The sequence below is a fragment of the Nerophis ophidion genome, linkage group LG23 (assembly GCF_033978795.1).
Source record: "Nerophis ophidion isolate RoL-2023_Sa linkage group LG23, RoL_Noph_v1.0, whole genome shotgun sequence".
Taxonomy (NCBI): Eukaryota; Metazoa; Chordata; class Actinopteri; order Syngnathiformes; family Syngnathidae; genus Nerophis; species Nerophis ophidion.
The window spans coordinates 36,024,248-36,037,870 of NC_084633.1; the positions used below are offsets into that span (position 1 = coordinate 36,024,248).

General features: G+C 41.3%; 1 protein-coding gene across 2 annotated transcripts in view; it reads left to right on the forward strand.

Moving 5' to 3' along the window:
- usp43b (ubiquitin specific peptidase 43b) overlaps positions 1-13,623 on the forward strand; it is a 321,262-nt gene that overhangs the window by 270,470 nt on the left and 37,169 nt on the right. For both annotated transcript variants that reach the window (XM_061884275.1, XM_061884274.1), the window contains exon 8: positions 92-203. In XM_061884275.1, the coding sequence (XP_061740259.1) occupies positions 92-203 (112 nt within the window). The remainder of the gene's footprint in view (positions 1-91; positions 204-13,623) is intronic.

Here is a 13,623-nt window from a genome sequence, read left to right on the forward strand (position 1 = left end):
TTTTATTCATTATCGCGCCCTGCCGAGGGAGACCAGCGCTGTTGACGCGGAGTGTTTGTCTAAGTCTAACAAGTTCTGTTTGTGCTTCCAGGTTTGGTCCCCCGTTCCTAATGAGGGAGGATCGGTCTGTTTCCTGGGACCAGCTGCAGCAGAGCATCCTCAGCAAACTGTACTACCTGATGATCAATGGAGCGCCGGCGCAGGTAGTTAACAGCTCCTCTTTATATAACGTGGCGGTGTTGTCACAACAGAGTGCTCATAAAGGTTCATTTTGCCTTCTTACTCATATTCTTTGTCAAATGTTCTTGTAATCAGACCATCCATCCTTCTTCTTCCGCTTATTGGGTTCACGGGGGCAGCAGCCTAAGCAGGGAAGCCCAGACTTTACCCTCCCCAGCCCTGCCACCCGGCGGAGGAAAGTCATTTGGGCCGCTTGTACCCGTGATCTTGTCCTTTCGGTCATAACCCAAAGCTCATGACCATAGGTGAGGATGGGAATGTAGATGGACCGGTAAATTGAGAGCTTTGCCTTCCGGCTCAGCTCCTTCTTCACCACAACAGATCGATACAGCGTCCGCATTACTGAAGACCGACGTTCCCATCCTAGGGGACGGCGTGGCGAAGTTGGTAGAGTGGCTGTGCCAGCAATCTGAGGGTTACTGGTTCAATCCCCACCTTCTACCATCCTAGTCACGCCCGTTGTGTCCTTGAGCAAGACACCCCACCCTTAGACCTGGTTAGCACCTTGCATGGCAGCTCCCGCCATCAGTGTGTGAATGGGTGAATGTGGAAATACTGCCAAAGCGCTTTGGGCTCCTTAAAAGGTGTAGAAAAGCGCTATACCAGTACAACCATTTTACCATTTAAGAGATAGGTGCAGACTGCAATAGGATGGCAGTCACACATAAGAGATACATGTAGGCTGCAATATGAAGGCAGTCACACATAAGAGATAAGCTTGGACTGTAATGCGCCTTATAATCTGGTGCCCTATGGTCCAGAAAATACGGTAAAGAAAATTCAAGAAAAGCTGCCATTAATGCGCTTTTTAACTGCAGTGCACCTTATATATGAAAATAGGGCTCAATAGACCCACTCGTCGGCTGTGTGCTTTATAATCCGGTGCGCCCTATGGTCCGGAAAATACGGTACGGAAAAGATCAAGAAAAGCCGTCATTAATTCACTTTATAATCCAGTGCGCCTTTTATATGAAAATCGACCTGAATAGACCCGCTCATCGGCCGTGCGCCTTATAATCCGGTGCGCCCTATGGTCCGGAAAATACGGTTCAGAAAAGATGGCATTAATGTGTCTTATAATCTTGTGCACCTTATATATGAAAATAAACCTGCTCATCGGCAGTGCGCCTTATGGTCCGGAAAATAGGGTACAGAGAAGATCAAGAAAAGCCGTAATTTTTGCGCCTTATAATCTGGTGCACTTTATATATGAAAAAAGTTCAAAAAATCGACCTGAATAGACCCGCTCATGGCTGTGCGCTTTATAATCCGGTGCGCCCTATGGTCCGGAAAATACGGTACAGAAAAGATCAAGAAAAGCCGTCATTAATTCACCTTATAATCCAGTGCGCCTTTTATATGAAAATCGACCTGAATAGCCCCGCTCATCGGCCTTGCGCCTTATAATCCGGTGCGCCCTATGGTCCGGAAAATACGGTTCAGAAAAGATGGCATTAATGTGTCTTATAATCTTGTGCACCTTATATATGAAAAAAAACCTGCTCATCGGCAGTGCGCCTTATGGTCCGGAAAATAGGGTACAGAGAAGATCAAGAAAAGCCGTAATTTTTGCGCCTTATAATCGGGTGCACTTTATATATGAAAAAAGTTCAAAAAATCGACCTGAATAGACCCGCTCATCGGCCGTGCGCCTTATAATCCGGTGCGCCCTATGGTCCGGAAAATACGGTTAAGAAAAGATCAAGAAAAGCTGTCATTAATGTGCTTTATAATCTTGTGCACCTTATATGAAAATAAACCTGCTCATCGGCAGTGCGCCTTATGGTCCGGAAAATAGGGTACAGAGAAGATCAAGAAAAGCCGTAATTTTTGCGCCTTATAATCGGGTGCACTTTATATATGAAAAAAGTTCAAAAAATCGACCTGAATAGACCCGCTCATGGCTGTGCGCTTTATAATCCGGTGCGCCCTATGGTCCGGAAAATACGGTACAGAAAAGATCAAGAAAAGCCGTCATTAATTCACCTTATAATCCAGTGCGCCTTTTATATGAAAATCGACCTGAATAGACCCGCTCATCTGCCGTGCGCCTTATAATCCGGTGCGCCCTATGGTCAGGAAAATACGGTTCAGAAAAGATGGCATTAATGTGTCTTATAATCTTGTGCACCTTATATGAAAATAAACCTGCTCATCGGCAGTGCGCCTTATGGTCCGGAAAATAGGGTACAGAGAAGATCAAGAAAAGCCGTAATTTTTGCGCCTTATAATCTGGTGCACTTTATATATGAAAAAAGTTCAAAAAATCGACCTGAATAGACCCGCTCATCGGCCGTGCGCCTTATAATCCGGTGCGCCCTATGGTCCGGAAAATACGGTTAAGAAAAGATCAAGAAAAGCTGGCATTAATGTGCTTTATAATCTTGTGCACCTTATATGAAAATAAACCTGCTCATCGGCAGTGCACCTTATGGTCCGGAAAATAGGGTACAGAGAAGATCAAGAAAAGCCGTAATTTTTGCGCCTTATAATCTGGTGCACTTTATAAATGAAAACATTTTTTTAAAAAAGCCCATTCACCGGCAGTGCGCCTTATAATCCTTATAGTTTATATGAAAATCGGCCTGAATAGACCCGCTCATCAGCAGGTGCGCCTTATAATGCGGTGCGCCCTCTGACCTGGAAAATACTATTCTGAAAAAATCAAGAAAAGCTGTCATCAATGCACCTTATAATCCGGTGCGCCTTTTATATGAAAATAGACCTGAATAGACCCGCCCATCGGCATTGCGCCTTATATTCCGGTGCGCCCTATGGTCAGGAAAATACGGTACAGAAAAGATCAAAAAAAGCTTTCATCGATGCGCCTTATAATCCGGTGCACCTTTCGTATGAAAATAGACTTGACTAGACCTGCTTATCGGCAGTGCGCTTTACGCCCTATGGTCCGGAAAATACGGTACAGAAAAGATCAAGAAAAGCCGTCATTAATGCGCCTTATAATCCGGTGCACTTTATATGTGAAAGTCGACCTGAATAGACCCGTTCTTTGGCAGTGCGCCTTACAATCCGGTGCGCCCTATGGTCCGGAAAATACGGTACAGAAAAGATCAAGAAAAGCCGTCATTAATGCGCCTTATAATCCGGTGCACTTTATATATGAAAGTCGACCTGAATAGACCCGCTCATCAGCAGGTGCGCCTTATAATCCGGTGCGCCCTCTGACCTGGAAAATACTATTCTGAAAAAATCAAGAAAAGCTGTCATCAATGCACCTTATAATCCGGTGCGCCTTTTATATGAAAATAGACCTGGATAGACCCGCCCATCGGCATAAAGCCTTATATTCCGGTGCGCCCTATGGTCAGGAAAATACGGTACAGAAAAGATCAAAAAAAGCTTTCATCAATGCACCTTATAATCCGGTGCGCCTTTTATATGAAAATAGACCTGAATAGACCCGCCCATCGGCATTGCGCCTTATATTCCGGTGTGCCCTATGGTCCGGAAAATACGGTACAGAAAAGATCAAGAAAAGCCGTCAATGCGCCTTATAATCCGGTGCACTTTATATATGAAAGTCGACCTGAATAGACCCGTTCTTTGGCAGTGCGCCTTACAATCCGGTGCGCCCTATGGTCCGGAAAATACGGTACAGAAAAGATCAAGAAAAGCCGTCATTAATGCGCCTTATAATCCGGTGCACTTTATATATGAAAGTCGACCTGAATAGACCCGCTCATCAGCAGGTGCGCCTTATAATCCGGTGCGCCCTCTGACCTGGAAAATACTATTCTGAAAAAATCAAGAAAAGCTGTCATCAATGCACCTTATAATCCGGTGCGCCTTTTATATGAAAATAGACCTGGATAGACCCGCCCATCGGCATAAAGCCTTATATTCCGGTGCGCCCTATGGTCAGGAAAATACGGTACAGAAAAGATCAAAAAAAGCTTTCATCAATGCACCTTATAATCCGGTGCGCCTTTTATATGAAAATAGACCTGGATAGACCCGCCCATCGGCATAAAGCCTTATATTCCGGTGCGCCCTATGGTCAGGAAAATACGGTACAGAAAAGATCAAAAAAAGCTTTCATCGATGCGCCTTATAATCCGGTGCACCTTTCGTATGAAAATAGACTTGACTAGACCCGCTTATCGGCAGTGCGCTTTACGCCCTATGGTCCGGAAAATACGGTACAGAAAAGATCAAGAAAAGCCGTCATTAATGCGCCTAATAATCCGGTGCACTTTATATATGAAAGTCGACCTGAATAGACCCGTTCTTTGGCAGTGCGCCTTACAATCCGGTGCGCCCTATGGTCCGGAAAATACGGTACAGAAAAGATCAAGAAAAGCCGTCATTAATGCGCCTTATAATCCGGTGCACTTTATATATGAAAGTCGACCTGAATAGACCCGCTCATCAGCAGGTGCGCCTTATAATCCGGTGCGCCCTCTGACCTGGAAAATACTATTCTGAAAAAATCAAGAAAAGCTGTCATCAATGCACCTTATAATCCGGTGCGCCTTTTATATGAAAATAGACCTGGATAGACCCGCCCATCGGCATAAAGCCTTATATTCCGGTGCGCCCTATGGTCAGGGAAATACGGTACAGAAAAGATCAAAAAAAGCTTTCATCAATGCACCTTATAATCCGGTGCGCCTTTTATATGAAAATAGACCTGGATAGACCCGCCCATCGGCATAAAGCCTTATATTCCGGTGTGCCCTATGGTCCGGAAAATACGGTACAGAAAAGATCAAGAAAAGCCGTCATTAATGCGCCTTATAATCCGGTGCACTTTATATATGAAAGTCGACCTGAATAGACCCGCTCATCAGCAGGTGCGCCTTATAATCCGGTGCGCCCTCTGACCTGGAAAATACTATTCTGAAAAAATCAAGAAAAGCTGTCATCAATGCACCTTATAATCCGGTGCGCCTTTTATATGAAAATAGACCTGGATAGACCCGCCCATCGGCATAAAGCCTTATATTCCGGTGCGCCCTATGGTCAGGAAAATACGGTACAGAAAAGATCAAAAAAAGCTTTCATCAATGCACCTTATAATCCGGTGCGCCTTTTATATGAAAATAGACCTGAATAGACCCGCCCATCGGCATTGCGCCTTATATTCCGGTGTGCCCTATGGTCCGGAAAATACGGTACAGAAAAGATCAAGAAAAGCCGTCAATGCGCCTTATAATCCGGTGCACTTTATATATGAAAGTCGACCTGAATAGACCAGTTCTTTGGCAGTGCGCCTTACAATCCGGTGCGCCCTATGGTCCGGAAAAATACGGTAAGCATTATTCTTAAATAGACTTGGAACTTTAAATGAATCTTTTCAGACATGAAACCACTGGCCTGAGGGCTATTTTCTCTCACTTGCATTTTTACAGAAACATATTTTGTGGCGACCCTCTCCGGGTTAACTCAGTTTTTTAAAGGTATAGGCCAATCCAGACCGTCAAAGAAGTCCTATTCCCACACTCAATCCCATTGATCAGTCGGGCCTGGAGTGTAAATCCAGCAGTCAGATCCTGTAAGAAGGGCCTGATGTGTCATCAGGGAGCAGAAGTGTTGCATACTAATGTCTAAGCACAACTCCTACCTTTTCTGGAAGGTGCGGGTATGCACAGGGACGTGGTTTCTCTCCTGTGGTGCTGCAGCCGCCCCTGGCAGGAGTGGCGCCGCTGGAGGCGGAGAGGAAATTGTTTTGTGTAGCGAGAGCGAGGCGGCAAATTTACAGCAGCTTTACAAATGTTGCAATGTTCTTCGTATTGGAAACTTTTTCAGGAGTTTCAAAGAAATTGTTTGAGCAAGAGTTTTCATGTGCTTGCCAGGGTACTTTCCCACGCTCCATTCTTGGGCCTCAGCTTGTTGTGTGAATGCTCCAAACGTTCACTCATGCTTTGTTGTGTGAATTCTCCAAACGTTCACTCATGCTTTGTTGTGTGAATGCTCCAAACGTTCACTCATGCTTTGTTGTGTGAATGCTCCAAACGTTCACTCATACTTTGTTGTGTGAATTCTCCAAACGTTCACTCATGCTTTGTTGTGTGAATTCTCCAAACGTTCACTCATGCTTTGTTGTGTGAATGCTCCAAACATTAACTCATGCTTTGTTCAGTGAATTCTCCAAACGTTCACTCATGCTTTGTTGTGTGAATGCTTCAAACGTTCACTCATGCTTTGTTGTGTGAATGCTCCAAACATTAACTCATGCTTTGTTCAGTGAATTCTCCAAACGTTCCTTCATGCTTTGTTGTGTGAATGCTCCAAACGTTCACTCATGCTTTGTTGTGTGAATGCTTCAAACGTTCACTCATGCTTTTTTGTGTGAATGCTCCAAACATTAACTCATGCTTTGTTCAGTGAATGCTCCAAACGTTCCTTCATGCTTTGTTGTGTGAATGCTCCAAACGTTCACTCATGCTTTGTTGTGTGAATGCTCCAAACGTTCACTCATGCTTTGTTGTGTGAATGCTCCAAACGTTCACTCATGCTTTGTTGTGTGAATTCTCCAAACGTTCACTCATGCTTTGTTGTGTGAATGCTCCAAACGTTCACTCATGCTTTGTTGTGTGAATGCTCCAAACGTTCACTCATACTTTGTTGTGTGAATTCTCCAAACGTTCACTCATGCTTTGTTGTGTGAATTCTCCAAACGTTCACTCATGCTTTGTTGTGTGAATGCTCCAAACATTAACTCATGCTTTGTTCAGTGAATTCTCCAAACGTTCACTCATGCTTTGTTGTGTGAATGCTTCAAACGTTCACTCATGCTTTGTTGTGTGAATGCTCCAAACATTAACTCATGCTTTGTTCAGTGAATTCTCCAAACGTTCCTTCATGCTTTGTTGTGTGAATGCTCCAAACGTTCACTCATGCTTTGTTGTGTGAATGCTTCAAACGTTCACTCATGCTTTTTTGTGTGAATGCTCCAAACATTAACTCATGCTTTGTTCAGTGAATGCTCCAAACGTTCCTTCATGCTTTGTTGTGTGAATGCTCCAAACGTTCACTCATGCTTTGTTGTGTGAATGCTCCAAACGTTCACTCATGCTTTGTTGTGTGAATGCTCCAAACGTTCACTCATGCTTTGTTGTGTGAATTCTCCAAACGTTCACTCATGCTTTGTTGTGTGAATGCTCCAAACGTTCACTCATGCTTTGTTGTGTGAATGCTCCAAACGTTCACTCATACTTTGTTGTGTGAATTCTCCAAACGTTCACTCATGCTTTGTTGTGTGAATTCTCCAAACGTTCACTCATGCTTTGTTGTGTGAATGCTCCAAACATTAACTCATGCTTTGTTCAGTGAATTCTCCAAACGTTCACTCATGCTTTGTTGTGTGAATGCTTCAAACGTTCACTCATGCTTTGTTGTGTGAATGCTCCAAACATTAACTCATGCTTTGTTCAGTGAATTCTCCAAACGTTCCTTCATGCTTTGTTGTGTGAATGCTCCAAACGTTCACTCATGCTTTGTTGTGTGAATGCTTCAAACGTTCACTCATGCTTTGTTGTGTGAATGCTCCAAACATTAACTCATGCTTTGTTCAGTGAATGCTCCAAACGTTCCTTCATGCTTTGTTGTGTGAATGCTCCAAACGTTCACTCATGCTTTGTTGTGTGAATGCTCCAAACGTTCACTCATGCTTTGTTGTGTGAATGCTCCAAACGTTCACTCATGCTTTGTTGTGTGAATTCTCCAAATGTTCACTCATGCTTTGTTGTGTGAATTCTCCAAACGTTCACTCATGCTTTGTTGTGCGAATGCTCCAAACATTAACTCATGCTTTGTTCAGTGAATTCTCCAAACGGTCACTCATGCTTTGTTGTGTGAATGCTCCAAACATTAACTCATGCTTTGTTCAGTGAATGCTCCAAACGTTCACTCATGCTTTGTTGTGTGAATACTCCAAACGTTCACTCATGCTTTGTTGTGTGAATTCTCCAAACGTTCACTCATGCTTTGTTGTGTGAATGCTCCAAACATTAACTCATGCTTTGTTGTGTGAATGCTCCAAACGTTCACTCATGCTTTGTTGTGTGAATTCTCCAAATGTTCACTCATGCTTTGTTGTGTGAATTCTCCAAACGTTCACTCATGCTTTGTTGTGTGAATGCTCCAAACATTAACTCATGCTTTGTTCAGTGAATTCTCCAAACATTAACTCATGCTTTGTTCAGTGAATGCTCCAAACGTTCCTTCATGCTTTGTTGTGTGAATGCTCCAAACGTTCACTCATGCTTTGTTGTGTGAATGCTCCAAACGTTCACTCATGCTTTGTTGTGTGAATTCTCCAAACGTCCACTCATGCTTTGTTGTGTGAATTCTCCAAACGTTCACTCATGCTTTGTTGTGTGAATGCTCCAAACATTAACTCATGCTTTGTTCAGTGAATTCTCCAAACGGTCACTCATGCTTTGTTGTGTGAATGCTCCAAACGTTCACTCATGCTTTGTTGTGTGAATGCTCCAAACTTTCACTCATGCTTTGTTGTGTGAATTCTCCAAACGTTCACTCATGCTTTGTTGTGTGAATTCTCCAAACGTTCACTCATGCTTTGTTGTGTGAATGCTCCAAATGTTCACTCATGCTTTGGTCTGTGAATGCTCCAAACGTTCCCTCATGCTTTGTTGTGTGAATGCTCCCAACGTTCACTCATGCTTTGTTGTGTGAATGCTCCAAACATTCCCACTCATGCTTTTCTACACCAACAAACATGTATTCAACTTATTCTTCTTCAGATTTTGGCAGCCTCTGCTATCCACATTTTCCACCCGATTCAAAGCGTTCCGACTTCAAATTGTTTAGCCAATTCGGGAATGGCAGGTTTTCCCTTGACAAACTCAAAAAATTCCCAGAATTCCAGGTTTTCCAGGACAATTTTCCCATTCAAAAGAAATTAGCCATTTTTCAAAATTCCACCATTTCCACATTTTTCAACCTATTCAAAACATTCCACCTTCAACACATTCCACTCATTCTGGAAATTCAAACTTTCAGTTTTTCAAGTTCCAAAAATGTACAAGAATTCCCGTTTTTTCACCCTTTTTTCTGTGTACCACTCCTTCCACATTTGTCAACCCACTTCAACCGTTTCGCCGTCCAAACAATCCTCTTAATCAGGACAAAAAACTAGATTGTTTTTTAGAACTGGAAAAATTCCCAATTTTTTTCAAAATTCCAGGACTTCCTTAATACCATTTCTCATTTAAAAATGTTACTATTTTAACATTTCTCCTCTGATTTGAAAAATTCCAACACCAGCCATATCAACTCTATATTTGTATATATGTATGTACATGGGTAGATGGTACTTTATTGATTCCTTCAGAAGAGTTCCCTCAGAAAATGTAAATATCCATCCATCTTTTTCCGCTTATCCATGAAAATGTATATATATATATATATATATACACACATATGTATATATATACACATATACACATATACAAACATACACATATATGTGTATATATATATATATATATATATATACACACACATATGTATATATGTATATTTATATACATGTATATATGTGTATATATACTTATATGTATATATATGTGTGTATGTATGTATGTATATATATATACATATGTATGTATATATATGTATATAAATGTGTGTATTTATATATATATATATGTATACATATATATGTGTGTGCATTTATATGTATATACATTCATATATATATGTATATATACACATATGCATATATATGTGTATATATGCATATATATGTATGTATTTGTATATATATATGTATATATGTGTGTGTATATATACATATATGCATATATATGTGTGTATATATGCATATATATGTACAGTATATATGTATGTATATTTATATATGTATATTTATGTAGAAATGTGTATCTATATGTTTGTATATATTTATGTATATATGTGTATGTATGTATGTGTGTGTGTGTGTGTGTGTATGTATATATATATATGTGTGTGTGTGTATGTGAGTGTGTATTAACATGTGTATGTATATATATATGTATGTGTATATACATGTGTATATATGTATGTATGTATGTATACATATGTATATATGTGTGCATATATATGTATATATACATATATATGTGTATAAATATGCATGTATATGTACAGTATGTATCTATATATATATACAGTATACATATATATATGTGTATATTTATGTGGAAATGTGTGTATATATATGTTTATATATATTTATATGTGTATATGTATATATATGTTTCTATGTATGTATGTACGTGTGTGTGTGTGTGTGTTTGTGTGTGTGTGTGTGTGTGTGTGTGTGTGTGTGTGTGTGTGTGTGTGTGTGTGTGTGTGTGTGTGTGTGTGTGTGTGTGTGTGTGTGTGTGTGTGTGTACGTGTGCGTGTGCGCGCGCGCGTGTGTGTGTGCGCGCGCGCGTGTGTGTGCGCGCGCGCGTGTGTGTGTGTGGAGTTTGCCTGTTCTCCCCGTGAATGCATGGGTTCCCTCCGGGTACTCCGGCTTCCTCCCACCTCCAAAGACATGCACCTGGGGATAGGCCCCTCCCACCTCCAAAGACATGCACCTGGGGATAGGTTGATTGGCAACACTAAATGGTCCCTAGTGTGTGAATGTTGTCTGTCTATCTGTGTTGGCCCTGTAATGAGGTGACGACTTGTCCAGGGTGTACTCCGCCTTCTGCCCGATTAAGGCTGAGATAGGCTCCAGCCTATAGATGGATGGATGGATGGATATTACTTTACATGCAGTCGGCTTTTGACTCCCAGTCGAATGTTTTTTCTCCCAATGTGGCCCCAAAGTCCACCCCTGCTGCACAGCATCCCATGTCAAGTATCAGCAGGTGTTCTGCTGCCATCCTCCGCCCTGCAGGAGCCATGCTTGGAGCAGATGTTTGCTTTCTTTCAAACCAACTCAACACCCGCTCCCATCAATGACTTACGCTGTCAAGTGGAGCTTTTTCCGCCTCTAATCTAATTTTAGCCTCAGCCAAGATTGCCATTCAAAAGCGCTCCTTTTTTTTTTCTTTTTTTTTCTCGCCGCCGCTGACTTTGCTGGGAAGGATTTGAGAAGGCTGGCGTGGTGCTCAGCAAAGTAAGAATAGCAATGTCATCTATTACTAAACACGCCCGGGCTATTGATCATTTTCTTGCCAGCTGGGGGAAGAATGGTGTTTTGTTGACAGAGATTAGATTTATTTGGCATAAAATATTCAATTTAGCGGCGTGCGGTAAAAGTGTTAAATAGCGTTTAGTGTGAGCGGTGACAGTGCCGCTCTGTCAGCCTGACAAATACTTCTTGTGCAGTGCAGAAAACAACCCACAGGAGATAGCGGAGCACTGCACTCTCATTGGACAAATCCACACACCCAACACCTGTCACCTTGTGAAAATGCTCAATAAAAACCGTGATTTGCCAATCTTTTTCAACTTATATTTAATTAAATAGACTGCAAAGACAAGATATTTCATGTTCACACTGAGAAACTTTGTTAATTTTTGCAAATATTAGCTCATTTGGAATTGGATGCCTGCAACATGTTTCAAAAAAGCTGGCAGAAGTGGCAAAAAAGAGTGAGAAAGTTGAAGAATGCTCATCAAAGACTTATTTGGAACATCCCACAGGTGAACGCACTAATTGGGAACAGGTGGGTGCAATGATTGGGTATAAAAGCAGCTTCCGTGAAATGCTCACTCATTCACAAACAAGGACGGGGCGAGGGTCACCACTTTGTCAACAAATGCCTGAGCAAATTGTTTTAAGAACAACATTTCTCAAGCAGCTATTGCAAGGAATTTGGGGATTTCACCGTCTGCGCTCCGTAATATCATCAATAAGTTCAGAGAATCTGGAGAAATCACTGCAGGTAAGCCATTGTATTACGCACCTTGGATCCCCCAAAATAGCGACATCAGTGTGTAAAGGATATCACCACACAAGCTCAGGAAGACTTCAGAAAACCACTGTCTGTAACTACAGTTGGTCGCTATATCTGTAAGTGCAAGTTAAAACTCTACTTTGCAAAGCCAAAACCATTTATCAACAACACCCAGAAACTCTGGGCCCAAGCTCATCTAAAATGGACTGATGCAAAGTTGAAAAGTGTTCTGTGGTCTGACGAGTCCACATTTCAAATTGTTTTTGGAAACTGTGGACGTTGTATCCTCCAGACCAAAAGAGGAAAAGAACCATCCGGATTGTTGTAGGTGCAAAGTGTAAAAGGCAGCATGTGTGATGGTATGGGGGTGTATTAGTGGCAAAGGCATGGGTAACTTTCACATCTGTGAAGGCACCATTAATGCTAAAAGGTACATACAGCTTTTGGAGCAACAAATGTTGTCGTGGACGCCCCTGCTTATTTCAGCAAGACGATGCCAAGCCACGTTTTACAACAGCGTGGCTTCATTGTAAAAGAGTGTGGGTACTAGACTGGCCTGCCTGTAGTCCAGACATTGAAAATGTGTGAAGGCTAAAATATGAGGCAGGAGACTGTTGAACAACTTAAGCTGTACATCAAGCAAGGATTCCACTTTAAAAATGTGTCTCCTCAGTTCCCAAACCTTTACTGAGTGTTGTTAAAAGGAAAGGCCATGTAACACACTGGTAAAAAGGCCTTTTTTGCAGTGTGTTTCTGCCATTAAATTCTAAGTTCATGATTAGTTGGAAAAAGATAAAGTTTCTCAGTGTGAACATGAAATATCTTGTCTTTGCAGTCTATTCAATTGAATATAAATTGAAAAGGATTTTCAAATCATTGTATTCTCTTTTTATTTACCATTTACACAATGTGTTTTTTTTGTATTTTTTTTTCAATCTATTTTAACAATGGGAGGTCCTTTATTCCGCCCATAAAAGCCAATAAAGCCAATAAATAACCATCCAAAAAACAGCAACAATACTTCATTTACATTTGGTGAGTTGAATATTAACAATTATTAGTGATATTGTTATTTTAAGTGCATACGCAGACAAAGTATTCATAGCGCTGACCGTGATCACTGCCATGTGTGTCCCTGCGTCCTTGCTCGTCAATGTTTGTTGTCGATCATGAATGGCGCCTCTCACCTGGATAGTTGAAGGATGAGTACATATTCCAACAGCTCGTGGAAGTAAAATGACTGAATTTGGTAACAAATTGCTACAAATTGTGTTTAATCTTTAACAAACGTGTGTTTTATCTGCGACATGGCTTATCTGTGTACTTTTAGCCATAGTTTAGTTTTTAGTACTTACAAATAATTGTATTGTTCTTAAAGTACAGGCCAGGATTGGCAACCATAAATAGTGAAAAACGTCATATTATGCTGATAAAGCTTTTTTTATCATATTTAAATCTAATTCTTGATTATAGAAACTTGTAAATAGTTTTTTGAATGAAACAATAAAAGCCCAATGTG